Genomic DNA, 21,169 nt, shown 5'->3' on the forward strand with positions numbered 1-21,169 from the left:
TGCCAAAAGTGCGAGATTCAGCAAACAGCGAAACAAGTGGAACACAAATTTATATGAGTACATATAAAATACAAACGCGAGGCAGAGGAGTGGAAACTTTCAACTCAGCGGTTTGCGCGTGATCCTTCAGACCTTTCGGAAGGTCTACCAACAGCAAGCCCTCCGCATTTCAGCATGTAGGTCACCTCCAAGCAGGTAGCCGGCCGTAATGCGTAGATAGGCTGCACGCCCCCCCCCCCCGCCCAAGTCCACGCGCGTGCACGCGGAGCCCTCCACTCCCCGCGGAGGCGCGCCGCGCAGCCTGGTCATGTGACCGGCCCGGTGGCCGGAGATCCAAGCGGCGTTCATTGAGGGGCCGCTGTAGAGAAGCGGGGAGACAGTGGCGGTCTGCGCGCACATAGACGGCGAAGTCTGGGGGAGCCTGCGAGAGGCTGCTCACACGCAAAGGGGAGCGGATTACTAAGGGAAATTAAAAAAGAAAACGCTTCGAAAGCTACCAGCATGCGGGAGTTTATCACTCTTTTTATGTGACTTGGGGAGTTATTACAGTACAGCGCGACTGAGAGCCTCCTCGGTACCGCAGAACTGTTCTTCAGCCTGGATCAACTGGCAAGAAAAAGAAATAGACTCACGGTTTAAAGCGAGACTTGGCGGGCGCCGGGCGGCACCCACAGTCACTGTTTATTAAGAGGAGACCGGACGGGTTTTCTATCGTTTTATACCTTTTTGTTTCGTACCTTTATATATATATATTTGTTTTTCCCTTTTTTGCCGTCGTTGTATTTTGGTCGGAAAGCTGAAATATGGTCGGGGAAATGGAAGCGAAGGAGAAGCCGAAACCGACCCCAGATTATTTAATGCAGCTCATGAACGACAAGAAACTGATGAGCAGCCTGCCCAACTTCTGCGGGATCTTCAACCACCTGGAGAGGCTCCTGGACGAGGGTAAGAGCGGGGGGCGTGCGGCTCCTGTCCGGTGGCGAGTGCCGGGGGTCGGGGGGTCCGGGGGGGCGGCGGCTGTGCAGGTATTTCTGTAGATTCCTTCTGTTTGTTCCTCCCCAGACCTTTAGTGACACTTACTTACTTTTCTGCCTGTGTGCCGCTATGAAGGGTTATACTGCCCGTTATGCAGGGCGGGCGGGGGTGTCAGCGCGTCGTGAGCCCGACACCCGGCTGACGGGCTGTTTACGCTACACTTGTTATCTTTAATATTCAACAGGTTTTGCGGTTTTCCGAGGGGGGGGGGGGGCGGGTGATGATCGGGGAGTCTTCGCTAACTTCCCGGCCAGAAAAGTCGGGCCAGACAGGACCTCGCACAAGTCCCCCCCGTTACAAAGGAGACGTGCTTGTCACTTAAAAAGCTGCTATTTCTGTGACCCCCCCCGCTGTAATCTGGACGGGAGATAAGAGCGGTCGGTCCTCCGTCACTCGGGCCGGATGAAGCGCCGACGGGGTCCCTGGAAAGGGGGGCGACTATGCGGGTCAGTGTATCGGCGCTGGGACAGTCTGTTATTCAGCAAATTACACTGGAAGCCAGTGGATACGTTTGACTTGAGGCGGGCAGAACCTGGCCGAACGGGCCGGTTATGAGAGGCACCCTGACCGCATGGGTGCGTGTGCCAGCCTGTGTGTGCCACCTGCTGTGTTCAGGGTGAACACTGTGCCTGAGCAAGAGAAATAAAGGCGAGGAATAAGGAGAGATGCCACGACAGCTGTCGGCAAACGCCACATGCCCAGGACCTGCCTTTTAGCACCAAACGGCACCGTTATTTCTTTGCTGTTATTGTTTATTGGGTATTTTGTTATTTCTCGTAAATGATTTGATGTCTTTCGCGGTGTTGTATTGATGTGGCTATTAAGTTTGAGCCAAAGTTTTCGCTGCAATGAAAATAAGGAATTCTGACGAAATGGTTAATTTGGCCGTGAGAATGTAAACCCCCCCCCCTCCCCGTGCCCTAAACCGGCTGCTTTAATCGCTCGCTGCTGGGGGGGTGACGGCTGACAGTCGGAGAGGCTCCCCTGCTCGGGTTTGTACGGACCCTGACCGCATTTGCATTGGCTTTTGTTAGCTTTTTATCTGCAGGATCAGGCCCGTTTCCTTTGAGATGGGTTCATGAAGTCCCCCCCCCCCAAATATGCACTCCTGCTTGCTCTTTTCCCAGAAAGACACATTGGGACATGACTGATATTCCACACACACACACACAGATCAATATAAAGTGTGTTCGGGTAGTACACCTATCAGCCATGCCTGAAATCACCACTGTAGGGCGCTGTCTGGGATTCAGACCCACTGCTGTCCAAATCTGCATGCCACTCTGCCAGATTCTTACAGGGACCGAGTAGAATTAAAGAGCTCATCTCTACATGTGCTGAATAAACACCTGCTCTGTGACTGGCTGGGTGTGGGCGGCCGGCGCGTGTGATTGGCTGGGTGTGGGCGGCCGGCACGTGTGATTGGCTGGGTGTGGGCGGCCGGGGCGTGTGATTGGTTGGGATCACTGAGGCCAAGGTGTGGTGCTCTCTTGCCACGAGCGACCCATTCTCCTCAGGAGAGAATAACCCATCTGTGCTTACATTCCTGACCGGCGAGACAAACGCACAGCTGGGTTTGTGAGACTCCCCCTCCCTCCCATTGCTATACACACCCGCTAATGAATGTGAATGAGCAAATGTATGCTGTCGTTCATTCGTGTGTGTGTGTGTGTGTGTGTGTGTGTGTGTGTGTGTGTGTGTGTGTGTGTGTGTGTGTGTGTGTGTGTGTGTGAGTACATACTCGCGGTCTGCTTACACAAACGCAGATTGTGAACACAGAGGAGAGTGTCTGGCAAGGGACAGAGAACTGCACACACACACACACACACACACACACACACACACAAATGGAGAGTCACACACAGTAACACAGATGCACTCTTGTGAGCACTGAGTTGGTCCTGTCCAACACTTCACACTTCATGTTCGACATCCTAATAATGGGCTTTGTGCTGGAGACCTTGTATATATATATGGTCAGTCTTAACATTTATCCTATAACATTTAAAGATAAATGTTATAGGATAAAGGGTAAGACTGACCAAACTGGCACTCTCTCCCTTCCACATTTTGTTGCTTACTCTCTAGCAATGTGGTTGGGGCGCGGCTGTCGGGTGGGGGCGTTCCCCGGGGAGAGGTAAACCTCCTTGGAGTTAGTAAGCTATCCCGTGGTGCGGTCTGGAAGCAGGGTGAGCTGTGCACCTTCCCCCTTCTTCGGCGGGATTTGCACCTTTCGGTTTTACACGCCGCTCACACACAGCTCTGAATAATTAGCGAAGCCCAGTCGTTCTTGGCCGAATCTAATTTTTCTCTGATATAAGCCCAGGAACACAGTGTAATAATGCTTTATTCCCGGAAGGTTCTGTGGACATTACGGTTCAGTTAGCAGGGCTGGGAACCTCAGCATTCCTGAACATTAAGGTGGTGAGAAGATAAGGTTACGGCCTTTTTTTTTTTTGTCAGAATGCTGCTTAAACCATGATTTTTTTTTTTCCTTCCCTGTGGAAAAGAAAATTGCAGAAAGCGAAGGTTAAACAGAGAGATCTGAAGGTAGGAAGCTGAAGCAGGCTTCGTAAGTCATAAAAGTCGAGGAAGAGGCAGCCATTGGTGCGTGGCGTTTTAAGAAGACCTTATGGAGAAGCCATTATGGGAGCTGACATCCTCCAAGCAGGATTCGCAGAACACGTGCAGCCCCCTCTTTGTTTACTTCTTTTAATGATTCGTCCTCTGGAGCCCGGAATTTGCTCTGCTATGCCTTCGCCGCCTTCTCGTTTTTATGCCGACCGGCCTCCCAGAATCCCGCGGGGCGCGCTGCGTTTGCATGCCATGCTGGTCTGGCTCGCCTGCTCGGCCGCGCTGCAGATGTGCGGCTCCAGCCCTGACCTCTTGCCGGGGTGGAGCTGAGATTTCGTACATTTGGAAGGAGTGTGCGCTGGAGAGAGACTCCGGGGAGGAATTCACAATAAGCTGTGATCGCCGTGTAACTTGTTTAATTCTTCATTTCTCCTGTGAGTATTTCTTCGGACCACCTGAAGATACAATGAGATGAACTTCATGATTCCTGGGGGGATCTTCTCACGACCATTTTTAAAGTTTATAATGATAAGAATAAGTGGAAGAACCCAGTAGTAAGTGGGACTGCAGTGCTGTGTTTTTTTGGCAGTGTGTGGTGCTAAGTCATACCCGGCCGCGTCCCCCTTGTGGAGCAGAGAGGTGATGCGATGAGCCGTGTCAGGCCTAAAACAGGAAGTCCTGCCGCGGAGGGTGTAAATCGGCCAGGGTACCTACCTCAGCAGTCCTCCTCCAGCGTGTCAGCTGGACGGCAGCTCCGGGCTCTGGGCTCTGTCCCCTATCCCCCCCTCCCGCCCCCACCGCCCAGAGCCTGGCCCTAAATCAGAAGAGTGGCCATCAGCTGCCCCACTCCGCCTGCCAACCACGGATGTGTTTCACCAGGCTGGTTCTGCTGCAGAATTGAAAATAACCATTAGATTATTTTTGTTTTTTTTTTCAACACTTGATTGCACCTTACGGTCGGGGGGGGGGGGGGGCTCCACAGCCTATCAGTGGCTTCCACTGGACCGTGAAATTGATCACATGATTACAGCTTCGGACAGTTTCTTCTTGCCGCCTTTGTTTTGACCGTGTTTCCTTGTTTTGACCACACTTCCTGCAGTTAATCATCTCATATAATGAATCAGATAAATGAGTCACTGGCAGGCAGCAGCATCTCCTGCGCGCTTGCAGCACCTGCATCCTGCGGTCACTGTGCAACAGCCCCTGGGACCGAGGGGTCAAGAGTGGCCTATGAGTGAGAGGCACCAGACAGGGACGGGGCTTAACCTTTGCTGATTGGCTGCTGTGCGGGGTGTAACTCCTCCCCTTAGCCCCGTTTCCTATAATCCTTGGATCATTCTGGAGCTGGTCAGTGCTGGATCGTGGGTGTGTCTGCTTGACGGCGTTCCATACTGCCGCTTTCCAGTACCATCCGGCATGTTCTCTATGAGGCAGCCTCCTGTGTATCTGTGCTGGAAGGAGGCTGTGTGATAGCACATCACCATACTGTCGCCGTTACATGACGCATACACAATAATCGATTCACCTTGAGGTTGCCTGTTGTAGGAGACAGGAACCTCACTCTGTGTCTCCCTGCTTTGGTTACCGTACCGGGTATCTTCAGGAGGTCTGCTCGGGGGGGCCATGACACCAGCCCTTAGGGTTCCTCCTCAGTGCTGCCTTCCTGTGCAGTCCATACACGCTTGAGATAAACGAGGTGTCTTTTGCAGTTCATCTCGGCACGATCTTGAAAGCTCCCTGTCTTTGGTACAGAGCTGCGGGTCCCTGTCTTATCAGACCTCGATGCCTGTTGAATAGATCGTCATTTTGCACATTTTACCCAGATCTTTGAAGGTCTGTCGCACCTGGGGATGCTGTGGCAGGTCCCCCTGAGTCAGACCTGTGTTACTGTGCTGCTCGTCCCTTGGTGCTCTACCACGTCGGGTCCCCTGTGCGTTACATGTTCACGGAGGTCACATTCGGCCCCTGCAGTTCCGTGTCCATCTGCCCGTGGGTTAGGTTTATTAGCTCCACGATTCTCTGATTCCTGTCGTCCTTCAGACCCCATACAACGTTTTTATTTGACCTCTTGGTGTCTTTAATGCGATCAGCATTCAGGGACGGTCTACGGAATGATCCAGAACCAGGCAGGTTAACTGTGCCGACCTCCCAAACCCTCTTCCCTGTCCGTCCACCTGCACGTTCTCTCCGAGGACCTGGAGCCAATGGAAAGGGGTCGAGTGAGACAGGCCGGCCTCAGCTGTGGTGTTCGTACCCCGGCATGATTGAATAGATACATGCATGTTCATGCAGCGACACCCCCCCCCCCCTTCGCTTGATGAATGACATAAGTTAACTCTGCTCCTATGAAACCTCAGATGCCAAAGGAGCAGAGAGGAAGCACATCTGGGACCTGTTTTCTGATACGCAGTGCTTAATTAATCGCGTAGTTCAGTTTAGTAGGATTGGGGGCGTGGTTAGGGGGCGGAGCCTCATAATAATCAGTGATTGGCTGGCTGCCCCCTTCTCAGCCTCCCCGTGAGGTAGCTACGCGCGCCTCCGAGGGGGGTGGGGCTCTGCAGGGGCCCCCACTGCTCTTCACCACAGTCAGCCACCATTGATATGCGGGACGTCACCATACGCGCCTGTCACCCGCAGCCCCAGTCCCACCCAGACGTGTGTCTCATGAATTATTCACGCATGGCAGCCCTGGGGCAGGTGTGAGCCGACAGCCCGTCTGCGGGGGCCCGGAGGTCGGGGTCGGCCTGCTGACTGACAGTCCCTCCCCTGCCCAGGTACGTTCAGGTGGGGGCACGAAGCCGTCCATCCGGATGCCTTTACCCCGTGAACGGAGCCAGCCTGCCTTCCCTGACCTGCGGCCGCATTTATAATGACGCCGTGCGCAGCCCCTGTTTGTGCCGGTTCTGTTGCTGTTCTTGTTGTTGTTGTTAATATGATAGTATAATTATTGTTATTATTAATAATATTGGTATTTTTGCTTTTGTAGTTATTGCTATTGTTGTTTATAATAATTATTTTCTCTGACTCAAATGTCATGTCACATTTAAAGCGGCTCCGTATCGAAATGTGGTTGGCGGACCCTGCGCTCCCGTCCACGGCCTGATGGGGGCGCCATGCTCGCAGAGAGAGGGTCTACGAGGCGATGAACGGGCTGCGTAAAAAGTGAGGGGCAATGGTGGTCCAGATGGCGTCCCTGTTTGAAGCCTGGCCTTTCTCCCTCTGGCTGAACCCTCGCTCTCACTGCCCACCCACCCCCCCCATTCCCCTCCGGATTCAACTTCAGACCCAAACGGTGACTTATTGGAATCAGCGGCCCATGGGAGGAGTGGGAGGGGCTGTATGAGACTGACGAACGTGCCGACTGGGAAATTAGCTCTGATGTTATTACAAAGGCCACTTGACCTCTGATGAGGGATCAGGGGTAAATGCAGGTGGTAACGAGGTGGTGATTGTAATAAAAACAGGGCTCCAGAGGGCTCGTTAAAATCACCTGGGGGGGTGGAAGAGTTGGGCCCGCCCCGCTAATGGGTGCGTCACCCCAGCGGGCTTCAACTTTGAGAGGGAGGTGTCCTGGGGGGTGAATATTTGCTTCAGAATGCTTCTGATGTCGCAAACTGCTGGACTTACAGATCTCACATTCTCGGACAGCAGGAACACACTTGCCAGGTGTGTGTGCATCTGTGCGTATGTGTGGCCGTGTGTGTGTGTGTGTGTGACACCACCTGTGTGCAGATTATAAATGAGACTCTTTTAATATAATGAAGGCAGTCTAGAATAATTAATGAGCAGAGCGTTTCTCTCGGAATTCCTGTCCATATCACCAGGGTAGCGAGTGGGCACGGGGCTGCACCCCCTCCTCTCGCCTAGGCGCTGAACTCTGGGTCTTTCTCCACCCCAGAATTAGTTTTTGTCTGCACTTTGTTCGTTTGCTGTCTGTCTTTCTGAAACGCTCGTCCTGTGCTCCTCTTCCGGGTACCTTCCCTGGTTCCTGGTCCAGCTGGTCTCCAGGATCGCATGTCGGAGTCACTGTGCTTCCGGATTCACAGTCCTAATGCAGGCACCAGGGCCGACACGCCAGTCTGGGATGGGGGCGAGACTCGCTGTGTGTTTTATTCTGTTACGGGGTTATTTTCTGGGCCTTATGATGCCATGATATTAGCCCATATGTTTGGGTTTTAAAGAGGAGCAGTTCTGTTTGAGCAGAGGAGAGAGATTTTATCGCTTTGTTGCTGGGAAATTGACTGGAGCTGTTAAATTTTCTGTTATATCTCTGTGTTCCCGGGGTCTCCATCGGGTGTAATAACCTTGTTTGTGTCACATCTGCCCTCGGCATCCTCTGCAAAGCGGTTAGAGGTTCAGTTTCTGATTGCCTGTTGTAGTAATGTTTGGGGGCTTGGAGGCAGCTGACAAGCAGGTCCAGGATGAGTGACTTTTTTTTATATGTGTTGGACTGATAAGAAGGAACGCTTCCTGCCTTTGGGGGCAGCGGGCTCGACCTCTGTGCCTGCGATCGGAAGGTTGCAGGTTCAAGCCCAGCCTCGGCAGAATAGGTACATCTGTGGTGCCTTGAGTGAGGCCCTTATCCCCACTGCAGGCGTCTGCCCTTCACTACCAAGCTTGCCTTACCTGCATCCTAGAGAGTAAGATGGGGTCCACAAAAAGAGAATTCCCCCGCAGGGATCACGTAGTAGTTTATTATTAATAAATGGATGTTTGCGTTGGAGATTCTGCCTCATTTTCCCACGGGGAGGTCCAGTGTAGATCCAGTTCAGGTCCGTTTGGTTACAGTCCCCCAGGAACGAGGTTGGATCCCAGGCCTTAGCACACGGGCTGCACCGTGCAGTCACAGTTCAGGCGGTTTGTCCAGACCTTCAGAGATCTCGCATGCTGGACACCGCAGAGATTTCGGGCAAAACAAAGCAGCGGTTAGAGATTTGGCTGAGCTGTTTGCTCTTCCCTGTGTGTTGGTACTGTCGTGGCACGGGGGGTGTTACAGCTGTGATGTGCGGGGGGGGGGAACACGGCACATATCGCATGTGGGGGAGGTTTTATTTGGCTGTCCCTGCCCCTGCGTCTCGCTTAGACACCCAGAGACCCTCCCAGCCCCGCTGAGGTTGTGTGAAGGTCACACAGACCCTCTATGGTGCCAGACACCCTTCTGGGGTTTCAGCGCCCCCACCACTGACACAGACTGACTGGGGATCAGCGTGTGCCTCATTCCGGGGGTGTTTACTGGAGGTGTGCCGAGGAGACGCTCTTGTGGGGCGGGGGGGGGGGGGGGGATCAGCATGTGACCCTTCTGTGACCAGGAGGCTGGAGAAATCAACGTGAGTCAACATGAATAAACTACATCCACTGCTGTTGAGTGACACAGGAGCGGGGAGTTGGGACGCGCAGCCGGGGTAGAAAGGCCTTCCGTCCCATCGGGGGTGGGCCGACCCAAAGAATATACATGAAACCGAAAACCCACCTGTACAGTGCTGGCAGTGTGGAAGGGCCCTCTGCTGGTTTGACATCATTTTCTCCTTCCTCTGGAGTGAAATCACTCACTGAATCTGTAACCCTTACTGAGATTTCCTAAGGTTTGTTGGTATATTTCAGTGCTGTTTGGTATATTTGCTGGTGTTGCTGGCTAAGTGCCTATCCCATAATGCTGTTTTGCAGAGATCGGCAGAGTGCGGAAGGACATGTATAACGACACACTGAATGGCAGCACGGAACGGCGGGCGTCGGAACTGCCAGAGGCCGTGGGCCCCATCGCACAGCTGCAGGAGAAGCTCTACGTTCCGGTAAAAGAGTACCCTGATGTGAGTACCCCAACCCTAACCCCGTCGTGAGTACCCTAACCCCGTCGTGAGTACCCTAACCCCGTCGTGAGTACCCTAACCCCGACGTGAGTACCCTAACCCCGACGTGAGTACCCTAACCCCGACGTGAGTACCCTAACCCCAACGTGAGTACCCAAACCCTAACCCCGACGTGAGTACCCTAACCCCGACGTGAGTACCCTAACCCCGACGTGAGTTCCCATACCCTAACCCCGACGTGAGTACCCTAACCCTGACATGAGTACCTTAACCCCAACGTGAGCTCCCAAACCCTAACCCCGACGCGAGCTCCCAAACCCTAACCCCGACGTGAGCTCCCAAACCCTAACCCCGACGTGAGCTCCCAAACCCTAACACCGACGCGAGCTCCCAAACCTTAACCCCGACGCGAGCTCCCAAACCCTAACCTTGACGTGAGCTCCCAAACCCTAACCCCGACGCGAGCTCCCAAACCCTAACGCCGACGCGAGCTCCCAAACCCTAACGCCGACGCGAGCTCCCAAACCCTAACGCCGACGCGAGCTCCCAAACCCTAACGCCGACGCGAGCTCCCAAACCCTAACGCCGACGCGAGCTCCCAAACCCTAACGCCGACGCGAGCTCCCAAACCCTAACCCCGACGCGAGCTCCCAAACCCTAACCCCGACGCGAGCTCCCAAACCCTAACCCCGACGCGAGCTCCCAAACCCTAACCCCGACGCGAGCTCCCAAACCCTAACCCCGACGTGAGCTCCCAAACCCTTACCCCAGCATGAGTACCCTAACTATTATGTGAGTACTGTGGGATGCCCATGTGTCCTGTGGCCCAGTACAGACTCTGGTTCCCAGCAATGCCTGTGCTTCGGCCTCCCTCTTGCTCTTTGCTCGGCCTCTTTTATGCGGACCGTTCACTCTGCCTGTACCCAGGGCCCCAGAGGAGAGTGTCACCCACCCCCCCATACAGGATGCAGGTGTGAGTCCAGCATGACCCTGTGGCCCCTTAGTGATCTGTGGGGCCCCAGCTGAGTGGCAACTGTCCCCTCACCTCCCTTCCCGTGCCCCGGCTCAGTTTGAGTGACTCTCGGGGGCAGCATGGCGGCCCTCCGATCACAGGTCCCATTCTGGGTCGCTGCTCTGAGGCACGATTCTGGCTGCAATGACCCGGAGTGACCCCCGATTCCTCACTCTGCCCCCCATGCTGGGAGTTTGCTTCGGCCCCTTTGGTCTTTTGACGACCTCCCTCCCCCCCATGTTCATCACTATGTCTTTTCAAACTTGGGTCTGCTGGACTCTGACCAAGGGGACCAACATTGTTTGATGTAGATTAGCTGGCCAAGCATTAAATCAGGAGGGGGGTCCATGGTGGGGGTCGGTGTGATGCAGGGAGTGTCTCTCTCTCTGTGTGCATGCATGCGCGCGTGAGTGCCTGTGTTTGTTTGTGCACGTCTCTCTATGTGCGTATCTCTCATTGCATGTCTATGCACGTCTGCACATGCACGTCCCCCTGTACGCGCGTCTCTTTGCGCGTGTCTGTGCATCTCCCCGTGCACGTATCTCTGTGCGTGTCTCCCTGTGCGCGTGTCTCCTTATGACTGTGTCCCTGTGCGCGTGTCTCCTTATGACTGTCTCCCTGTGCGGGTGTCTCCTTATGACTGTGTCCCTGTGCGCGTGTCTCCTTATGACTGTGTCCCTGTGCGCGTGTCTCCTTATGACTGTCTCCCTGTGCGCGTGTCTCCTTATGACTGTGTCCCTGTGCGCGTGTCTCCCTGTGCGCGTGTCTCCTTATGACTGTCTCCCTGTGCGCGTGTCTCCCTGTGCGCGTGTCTCCTTATGACTGTGTCCCTGTGCGCGTGTCTCCTTATGACTGTGTCCCTGTGCGCGTGTCTCCCTGTGCGCGTGTCTCCTTATGACTGTGTCCCTGTGCGCGTGTCTCCCTGTGCGCGTCTCCTTATGACTGTGTCCTTATGACTGTGTCCCTGTGTGCGTGTCTCCCTGTGCGCGTGTCTCCCTGTGCGTGTGTCTCCTTATGACTGTGTCCCTGTGCGCGTGTCTCCTTATGACTGTGTCCCTGTGCGCGTGTCTCCTTATGACTGTGTCCCTGTGCGCGTGTCTCCTTATGACTGTGTCCCTGTGCGCGTGTCTCCTTATGACTGTCTCCCTGTGCGCGTGTCTCCTTATGACTGTGTCCCTGTGCGCGTGTCTCCCTGTGCGCGTGTCTCCTTATGACTGTCTCCTTATGACTGTGTCTCTCTGTGCGCGTGTCTCCCTGTGCGCTTGTCTCCCTGTGCGCGTGTCTCCTTATGACTGTGTCCCTGTGCCCGTATCTCCTCATGACTGTCTCCCTGTGCGCGTGTCTCCTTATGACTGTGTCCCTGTGCCCGTGTCTCCTTATGACTGTGTCCCTGTGCGTGTGTGTCTCCTCATGACTGTCTCCCTGTGCGCGTGTCTCCCTGTGCGCGTGTCTCCCTGTGACTGTGTATCCCTCTGACTGTATACGCACAGATTGAGCAGCCGACGACCTTCAGGCTGCAGCTGACGTCCTGATGATAGGAAGCCCTCCCTGAATATTTACTTGCGCTGATTAAAAATAAAATCGGCTTTATCCTGCTTAATCTCACTCCCTGGCTGGTCAAACACCTCTGAGGTGTAATTGGAGTGGGGGGGGGGGGGTCGAGGGTGGGACCCTCAATTGCCACACACTGTCCCCTGTTAAGTGCACCCCTTTCTTTACCCATCATGGGTCACCCTGACCTGGGGGGGGGGCTCTGATACCGGAACAGACACACACATTACAAACACACAATGCCCCCCACCCACATGCAGCCCCCCTCTTGGTAGCTACAGGAATATATGAGCTCAGTGCTAAATATACAGTGAGTGTCCCCCAGCTGCTGGCACCTGCGGTCTTGGGGGGGCTTTAAAAGGAAGGGAATGCATTGTGGGCCGGCGTGGAGTCAGCTGCCCCCCCTGTCAGTCAGCTCCCTGACAGCAAAGGTCAGGGAGGGGGAAGGGGGGGGTTCATGGTGGCCACAAATGGGCCCCCGGCGAGGCAGGGGAGGGGGGCTTTACGTGAAGTCTGCTTGGGAGCATGACAGACCGTCATGGTGGTTAGTCAAACACACGGAGGTGTGGGGGGTGTGGGGGGGGTTGTGAGGCATGTCTGCTCAATCTCCTTATCCTGCAGACACTTCCTGTGCCCCCCGCCCGCCCGGTCACCCAGCAGTGGGGCGGCATGCCTAGGATTTACCCCATTCTGTGTGGAAGGGGGGGGCGCCGATTGGACTGGAGCATATCAGGCTAGAGCAGTGAGCTTTGCAGGGATTTGGTTTCCGTGTGACACGTGAGTACTTCACATCTCCTGCTCCACGCTGAGTGACTGTAGCTCCCCCAGTTTGGGGTGGGGAAGACCTCCAGTGAAATGAAATGGAAGCAAATGAAATGAAGCTTTATTGAAGTCGTACGTGTGCAGTGCAGGTGCAGTGGAAGGTGTTTTCCATATATTTCTTCATGTTCTCCTTTTTATAACACACGTACTGCTGAGAGTGAAATGCAGGGTCAACTGTTTATCCAGCACCTCTGGGGGGGGATAAGGGTCTCGCTGACATTCATCCAATCACAGGCACAGAGGCCTAACCCGCCACTAACTTGACCCCCCCCCCCTCTGGGCAGTCCCTCCGTGGGGAGGGAGGGGAGTGGGGAGCTGTCTCGAGGTTTAAGGGGAGTTAGATGTAGTCCCTGGGGTGCCTTACATGTCAGTTTTGTTTTCGGATGGGGTGGAGTGGCACAGCTGCCCCCCCCCCCCCCCGCCAAGCAGTCACCTGTCAGAGGAGGACAGAGAGATACGCTGTGGTTTAGGGCTCTGTGTGTGTCAGTTCTGCCTGGGGGGATTAGGGGCTCTGTGGGTGTCAGTGCTGCCTGGGAGGTTTAGGGCTCTGTGGGTGTCAGTTCTGCCTGGGGGGATTAGGTGCTCTGTGGGTGTCAGTGCTGCCTGGGAGGTTTAGGGCTCTGTGGGTGTCAGCGCTCCCTGGGGGGTTTAGGGCTCTGTGGGTGTCAGTGCTGAATGGGGGTGTAGGGCTCTGTGGGTGTAAGTGCTGCCTGGGGGGTTTAGGGCTCTGTGAGTGTCAGTGCTCCCTGGAGGGTTTAGGGCTCTGTGGGTGTCAGTGCTGCCTGGCAGGTTTAGGGCTCTGTGGGTGTCAGTGCTCCCTGGGTGGTTTAGGGCTCTGTGAGTGTCAGTGCTCCATGGGTGGTTTAGGGCTCTGTGGGTGTCAGTGCTCCATGGGGGGGTTTAGGGCTCTCTGGGTGTCAGTGCTCCATGGGGGGGGGTTTAGGACTCTGTGGGTGTCAGTGCTCCCTGGGTGGTTTAGGGCTCTGTGAGTGTCAGTGCTCCATGGGTGGTTTAGGGCTCTGTGGGTGTCAGTGCTCCATGGGGGGGTTTAGGGCTCTCTGGGTGTCAGTGCTCCATGGGGGGGGTTTAGGGCTCTGTGGGTGTCAGTGCTCCCTGGGTGGTTTAGGGCTCTGTGAGTGTCAGTGCTCCATGGGTGGTTTGGGCCCTGTGGGTGTCAGTGCTCCATGGGGGGGTTTAGGGCTCTGTGGGTGTCAGTGCTCCCTGGGCGGTTTAGGGCTCTGTGGGTGTCAGTGCTCCATGGGGGGGTTTAGGGCTCTCTGGGTGTCAGTGCTCCCAGGCGGGTGTCAGTGCTACTTCAACCTGCGTAGTTTAGCTGCTAATAATGTTATCCAATGCAGTTTATATGGCTTACATTTGGGATATCGGTGTCTGTGTGTGAGGTCGTGGCGTGTCTCTGCCCTCCCCAGGACCTTCCACCCCTTGTCTATGACCTCCTCCTCTGTTGCACAGGCCCCTGTGACCCACTTGTATGAAGTGAGCAGCTCTGTTACAGATATAAAGACCTAGCCATCGCTAAGGGGTCATGCGGCGTCACCATGGCGATGCTGCAGCAGGCACTGTTACCGAGGGTCGGCTTGCTCCTAAATCACGGCCCTGCCTTTTTCCTTCTGTGATGCTGGAGTTATTTCAGCGCCAGGTGTTCCTGTGAAAACTGCAACGCTTTCCCAGGGACCTGACTCTGTAAGCAGCAGGTTAGAAATTTGGGTTTTCAGCGGTTGTGTTACTGCTAAAACCGCACCTACTAACAGTGCTGGGGGGGGGGGGGGTTCTGTGTTCAGGGTTAGGCTGTCGTGACTTCACTGGGGAGGGTGTCGTGATTTCAGGGGAAGGATGTCCTCCTTCGAGCTGCTGATTCATGTAAAACACAGCCAAAGCCTTGATTGGCTGAGCTGGGATAAGGGTAGAGGGAAGAGGGTGGGGGGGGGTTATGACATTTCAGCAGGGCTCTGTGACACCTCAGCAAATATCAGGGCAAGGTTGTCATGTGACCAGTCAGCCCCCGCACATGCAACCCAGCTAAACTGCTCCTTTACAGTCCTGACCATGCCAGACCACAGTGGGCCGGGAAGACGTGCAGTGAGACCCACGTACCGCAGTCTACATGATCTCCGCTTGTCAGTCAGGTTCCGAAAGACCCACCTAGGATGTGCGCATGATACGTCCTTAAAGGTTCTTGTGCGCCGCTGGTTGCATCACCAAGGGTCATGTATGGAGTATTCAGTTCACCACAGGTACACACAGGGACCTGGGGCCATGGATAAGCATGGCAAGCTTCACTAAACCATTCTAGAAGATCCTGAAGGTTTCTTATCTAACTTCTGAGGGGGAGAACTGCTTTTTATGGGCCAGAAAACCAGCCTGATTTCAGTGGTTCCTACACCAGGGTCTGTCTAGGGTCCTTCCTTAGCCGTCGTGCCCCAGAATCCCCCACCCAACACATCACCTGCCTGCTCAGGCCACTTCCTAGCAGGTGATAGTCAGGTCGTGATGTCATGGAGGCCCTGCAACATGATGGAGGATGCCCACGACCTGGGATCCTCTTCCTTGGCACGTTAGGAGGTCCACACGGCTGAGGGTGAATGCTTGTTTTCGGCCGCTGAGTGAAGTGGGGAGGCCCCGGTCAGTAATGGCAGGGAGGCCGGATGGTGGGGGGCAGTTAGGGTCTCCGCTAGACAGTGTGTTGCTGTGAGCTCAGGCCTTGGGCCCTTCTTAGCCAACACCTAGCATGTCGGCTGTCAGCTGGACTGCGATCGGTGTTCAGTGATGCTCTGGTTTCTGCTCGGCCTTCCTTCTTGGGAAAGTCGGGTGTTGCATTGACCGGCACGTGTGGGTTTCCAGGTAACCTCCCAGTTAGCGGGATTAATTATGATTTTCATTATATTTCCTGCTCCCTTCAGCGAGGTCTAGCCCTGCCCAGTCCCACCTGCGGCTCCGCTGGCCTCGCCACCGATCCGTGCCCTTCATCTCGTAGGTGTTGCGCCAACACAGTTGCACCACGTGGCCATTTTGGGGACGAGCCCAGCCTGGTTATGTAAGTGTCCCGGCAACCAGCTGCTCTCTCTGAGGCTGGACTCCAGGCACGGGGCCCGGTCCCTCAGAAGACTCCCACCCCCGGGGCTGACCCACGACACACGAGGGAGGGGGGTCACGTCCATGAATCCATCAGTGTCGGGGTGACCCTCAGGATGGGGTAGGCTGTGACATCCACCCGGAGAGGGGATACGCATCGTCCTGAACTGCGACCAACCTGAAAAATTGTAGTAACCATAGTAACTCTGATTTACCCCGCTATCGGATGCTGACCCTGCTCGAAGGGGTAAATGCACTTCGCTGCCAATGTAGCGTTGCATTATGGGTTAGCAGGATACTCCCATTATGTCCCATTTTGCATAATTCGAAGCTGGGGGGTGGGTTGGGGATGACTGCATGGGCGGAAATAGCTGTAGGACTCCGGGGGGGTTGCTGTCAAGTGCCTCTGAAGTGTTTGTATCATGCCTGCGTGAAAATGTCATGCCAGCCCGCTGTGAGCCGCATATCGCACCGTGAATAAGAGACGCCGTCCTGAGAAGAACCGTCACGCTTAATATTCTGCTGTACGCTTTCACGCCAGCAGCTCTTAGACAATATGTTTGAAGTAGAGCTCCATTTCAGGCTGAATCACCAGGTGTCCGAATTATAGCTCCTCCGCCAACCGAGCCGGTGCCCCCGGTGAGGGGGGAGAGGGCCTCCTTAGTGAAATGTCACCCCTGATCTCCCGCCCCTGCTCTGTCAATGCAGTTTAACTTTGTCGGGAGGATCCTGGGGCCCCGGGGGCTGACGGCGAAGCAACTGGAGGCGGAGACAGGCTGCAAGATCATGGTGCGAGGAAAGGGCTCCATGCGGGACAAGAAGAAGGTAAGCGGGGGCCTGCGGTGGGGAGAGGGGAGTCCACGCAGAACGCCTGCCAGAATTCCTGCGTAGATCCGCATCTGGCCAGTGGGTCGGGAGCCGCTGAACCGCACGTTAATGCATTAATGTAACACGTCCGACCTCCATGGACCTGACGGGGGTCAGCATGGCCAGCTCGTCCCGGGAGAACTTCGACGTCCTCGAAGCCATGATGGAATATTAAAGGTGCTCCAATTGAATTTAGTGGCATTAGAGGCCAGCAGAGAAGTTTCCCTGTAAAAATGAATAACAAACGGCAGGAAGGAAGCACATCCAGCTTAATGGGCGCCGTCACGCTAATCAGCGGCTCCTGGTAAAAGACGACATCCAGACTTGATTTCTTTATCTTTTGACAAACATGGTCACAGATCTGGCCTGTTAACGAGGCTGTGTAACGACTGCGTGGGTGAAGTTTTTGTTTAAGCAGGATCGGGTATTTTCTTTCATACCCTAGAATCGCATTTTAGTGTGTCTGCTTATTATTAAAGTTTGCATTTGTGTTTAAACTGCTGCTGGGCCGCCAGTGAACAGCAGCTCAGCTCCAGCGCATTCCGGAGGGCTGTGGGAATCTCAGCATGCCGCGCAGCGCGAGTGCGACACTCAAAATAACGGCAGCGCATTTCGCCTCGGCGCTTTTATACGTCCCTTAAACATTCAGTGGGTTTACTTGCCCGCCGTGATCCACCTCTCGGCCAGCCGCTGTCCAGGTGTCCTGCTCGCCCTCCAAACGGCCGTCTCAGGACGGGGCTCGGCTGCCTGGGAATATCTTGTGGGCTGTTTGATCCAGTGTTCTTTCACTGTTTGTTCTTAAAGGAAATGCTTCTTTATCTTGTTATTGATTTGTACGCTGTGCTGTGACTCAGCGGTAATGATGGTCCGCATGAACCACATACAAGTAGGACCAGATTACTTTTTTCTCTTTTTTTAAAAAGAACAATGAAAGTTCTCCCACTCCAGGGAGGTTCCACACAGACAGAACCTGGGTTTTGATGTCTTTGTTGTCTGCTCCCCTGTCTCTCCTCGTTTGGCCCGAGGACCGCGCTTGCTGAAGATGAAAGTCCTCCCCATTTGTGTGTTTTTGTTGTGGTTTTTTTGTCTTAGTTTTTTTCCTGCCTAATTAGAGTATCATAGTTCAGCATTCTGGCGGCTCCGGTCCTCATTGAGGCTGGAGGGACACGGTGCCATGCAGGTGGCGGGTCGCGCCGGGTCCTTAGGTGCGGGTTGCCGGCCGAAAGCTGACGCCTGCAAGCGTAGGAGACGTGAGAAAAGATGAAACCCACAGCAAGAGAACTGGGAAGGATTTATTTTATTTGTTCTGTGCAAAGTATTCAGACTGAGTGGTTACATAATACGCCTCAACTCTTAAAGGTCAAACATGTAAAGATTTTCCCCGCGAGGAAACGAAGGGAAAAGAAAGCCGTCATCTCCTCCATTAAAATCTGCAGGAGGAGCAGAATCGCGGGAAGCCGAACTGGGAGCACCTAAACGAGGATCTGCACGTGCTGATCACCGTGGAGGACTCGCAGAACAGGGCCGAAATCAAGCTGAAGAGGGCCGTGGAGGAGGTGAAGAAACTGCTGGTGCCGGCGGTGAGTCGCGGGGCCGGGGGCGAGGAGGCGGGAGCCACAGGTAAACCGCTAAAGTAGAGGCGTTGAGGAGTGGGCGGGATCACCGTATGCTGTCACTCACAGAGTAACCAATGAAAACTCTACTCTAGTGACTGACAGTGCAGGGTAATCCTTGCCATCTCAGTCCCAAAGACTCATGTAGCTACACTAAACTATATCAAAGTACTAGGCATGGGGGGGCAGTGTGATGATTCTGACCCAGTATCAGGGGGGTAGGAGCAGCTCCACAGTTCCATCTGGGGGGCGGGGAGGCAGTGTCAACCCAGGCATGTCGTACATTGCATCATCCTCTGGAAAAGGGATGTCTTCCGGAAAGCACTGATGTCATCCCTCCCTGTGGCTGCCACTGCGTGACACTGTCAAGACGGAGGGGGGGTTACAAGCTGTGCACTCAAAACATGAGCAGCAGCGTCTAACCCCCACCGCTCCCCCACACCAGTATGTGCAGAGATCATTCTCGGGGGTGGAGGTTGGAATCTCAGGAGCAAAGTGCCGTGACCTTTAACCTTTGAACAGCTATAAGTCCAGCAAGTGGATCCCTCTGCTGTGCACTCCCTCCCCCTGCCCCGCTGCGGGCCCTCAGCCCGGCCTCCCGACCCCTCCAGGCCCCAGATAGAGAAGCCACTCCTCCCCCAGCACTAAAGGCCTGTTCTTGTATACCATTGGCTGCAAGGTTTTTATGGATGTTAGGGACTGGCCCAGACTCCCTGGAATGTCTAGGGCAGATAAGTGGACAGTGAAGAAGACCAGTCAGGAGGAAATGAAATGAAATGCAATGCATTCTGGGTAATGTTCTTCGGCGCAGTTTTTCGCAGTTTTTTTTCCTGGCAGTATTTCTCTCTCTCGCACTCGACATGAGCAGTGTCACTCCTGAAGGCACCGCCTTGCGTAGGACCCGTCACCCCTGCAGGGGTAGTGAAGACTGAACTGACTGTCTTTCATTTCTGCTGCTCCGCCCTCCGCATGACTGGGACACACCGTCCACAGATTTACCCCGTAGCATCAGGTGTGACGTGAGCAGCGTGTAAAAGCAGCTCGTGCTCCACACCCCCGACTCCGGCACATGGCAGATGGAGATTCGCCGTGCCGCCCCGCGCTAACCTCCACCTGAGCGGCCTGTCGGTCTCTGTCTGTCTCTCTCTTCCTCTGTCTCCACAGAGCTTGGCAGAGGAGTTCACTGGGTGTTTAAGGGAGTTGGGGGTTGGCAGGGGGTTGGCAGGCTATTGGTCTCTAGGATAGATAGAGCTGGGAGTGCAATGAAGAGATGGATCGCCACGGCAACATGCTGGCTCTGCTGAAGAGGAGAATAACAGGAGGCGGAATAGAGGCCTGAGCCGGTGTCGGACACCCCAGACGGCAAATCCGTCTGCTTCCTCTCGCACTCTCTCGCGGGTCTGCGTGGGGGACGGACGTGTGATTTAGAGGCCTTTGCTACCGACAGGTTGTTTGTTAGGTGACCCCAGGCCACCGAAAAAGTGGTCGGCCGAAATGGTCGTGCATCCGAGAGAGATCCGGCAGTGCGGTTCCGCTGGACGACGGACGCGGCGTGCTCGCAGGTCACGTGGCTCAAAGACTGTGCCGCTCAGCTGGCCTTCCGGAAACTTTCGCAAGTTTCTCTGGTGTGGATCTGCGTCGCCATGGTTACGGCAGCCCCATTTGTCTGGGTTTTGCTGCAGCTGCCAAGGTGTCCTTCTCAGATATACAACGGCCTCAGTCTTCCAGTGTTCAAATACCACTTCGTATTCCAACTGGATTTTAAGAGTGACCGTCACACTTTGTATAAACGGTGTACATCATATAAAAGAATGCATTTGCTGTCTGCTGGGGGATTTCTCCAGGCTTGCAGTGAGACAGGTGTTCAGTTTTACTTTGTTTCAATAACGGTACTTTTATAGCACGCATTTTTATCCCCCCTCTGCTTTCAAGTGTTCATTCGCTGTAGGGAGCCACATAGTCGCCGGACTCATTGGCCGTCACCTGTTAGCAGAACATTATGTTACCAGCAGGAATTGCAGATATGGAGAATGTCACGAGGGGCACGAGAAGCTGAGGACGCACTGGGCCCTCCGATGTGAGCGAGCGAGATGAAGCGCGGCTGGGTTTGCGAGGTCCCGCGCCTTGCTGTCGTTTGCCGGATTAGTTATTTTTCCTGCGCAGTTGGTCGTTAAAATTTGTTTAGAGAAACGCGCGGATTAAAATGAGGAGTGGTGTAAGAGCGATGTTGCTAAAAGCAAAAGGCATTAGCTTAGCATATTAATGAGGGTAACGAACAAGGTCAAGCAGAGCATGCAGGTGATGTGCCCTGCAATGACTGCTGCACAAACCGGGCGGGGCGGGAGGTGAAGGTCCCCCACCCACCCAAAAATCCTCTTTGGCGTTCCCATCAGATGAGCAAAGAGGATCTGAGACACTCTTGGCACAGACGCCCGGTTCAGGGTTTCTGGGAGGACTGGGGACTGACTGGGGTCTGGTACTGGTTAGGGGCAGCTTAATCCGGTTGAGGCAGGCTGTTGTGCCCCGAGCCTGGAAAAAAACGGCTTGCCAAGGAAGACCAATGACTCTTCCCAAGCGACTGCAAAGGGTTAAGCATCCTGCCTTCCTGTTGGATGGCTTTAGGCCCACCCGAGTCTGTCCAGAATAATGCCCGTCTGTTTCAGTGCCTGTCCCAGACATATCTGTAGGTGCTGATTGGTCAGACCAGAGGACTTAAGAGGGAAATTAAAGGCAATGGTGGCTTTGCTGCTTGCCACATAAATATGCCACGTGAGGCTTCACAAATGCTCGCCTTTTGG

At 54.6% G+C, this 21,169-nt stretch overlaps 1 protein-coding gene across 4 annotated transcripts in view; it reads left to right on the forward strand.

Annotated features, from left to right (window-relative positions):
- The first annotated feature begins 317 nt into the window (after positions 1 to 317).
- The window catches only part of qki2 (QKI, KH domain containing, RNA binding 2), a 29,675-nt gene continuing 8,823 nt past the window's right edge, over positions 318 to 21,169 (forward strand). For all 4 annotated transcript variants that reach the window (XR_007384150.1, XM_048987549.1, XM_048987550.1 and 1 more), the window contains exons 1-4: positions 318 to 945; positions 9,274 to 9,416; positions 16,600 to 16,716; positions 18,195 to 18,338. Coding sequence is in view for 3 of the 4 variants with exons in the window: in XM_048987549.1 (XP_048843506.1) it covers positions 804 to 945; positions 9,274 to 9,416; positions 16,600 to 16,716; positions 18,195 to 18,338 (546 nt within the window). In the remaining variant the exon portion in view is untranslated. The remainder of the gene's footprint in view (positions 946 to 9,273; positions 9,417 to 16,599; positions 16,717 to 18,194; positions 18,339 to 21,169) is intronic.

The sequence above is a fragment of the Brienomyrus brachyistius genome, chromosome 20 (assembly GCF_023856365.1).
Source record: "Brienomyrus brachyistius isolate T26 chromosome 20, BBRACH_0.4, whole genome shotgun sequence".
Classification (NCBI taxonomy): domain Eukaryota; kingdom Metazoa; phylum Chordata; class Actinopteri; order Osteoglossiformes; family Mormyridae; genus Brienomyrus; species Brienomyrus brachyistius.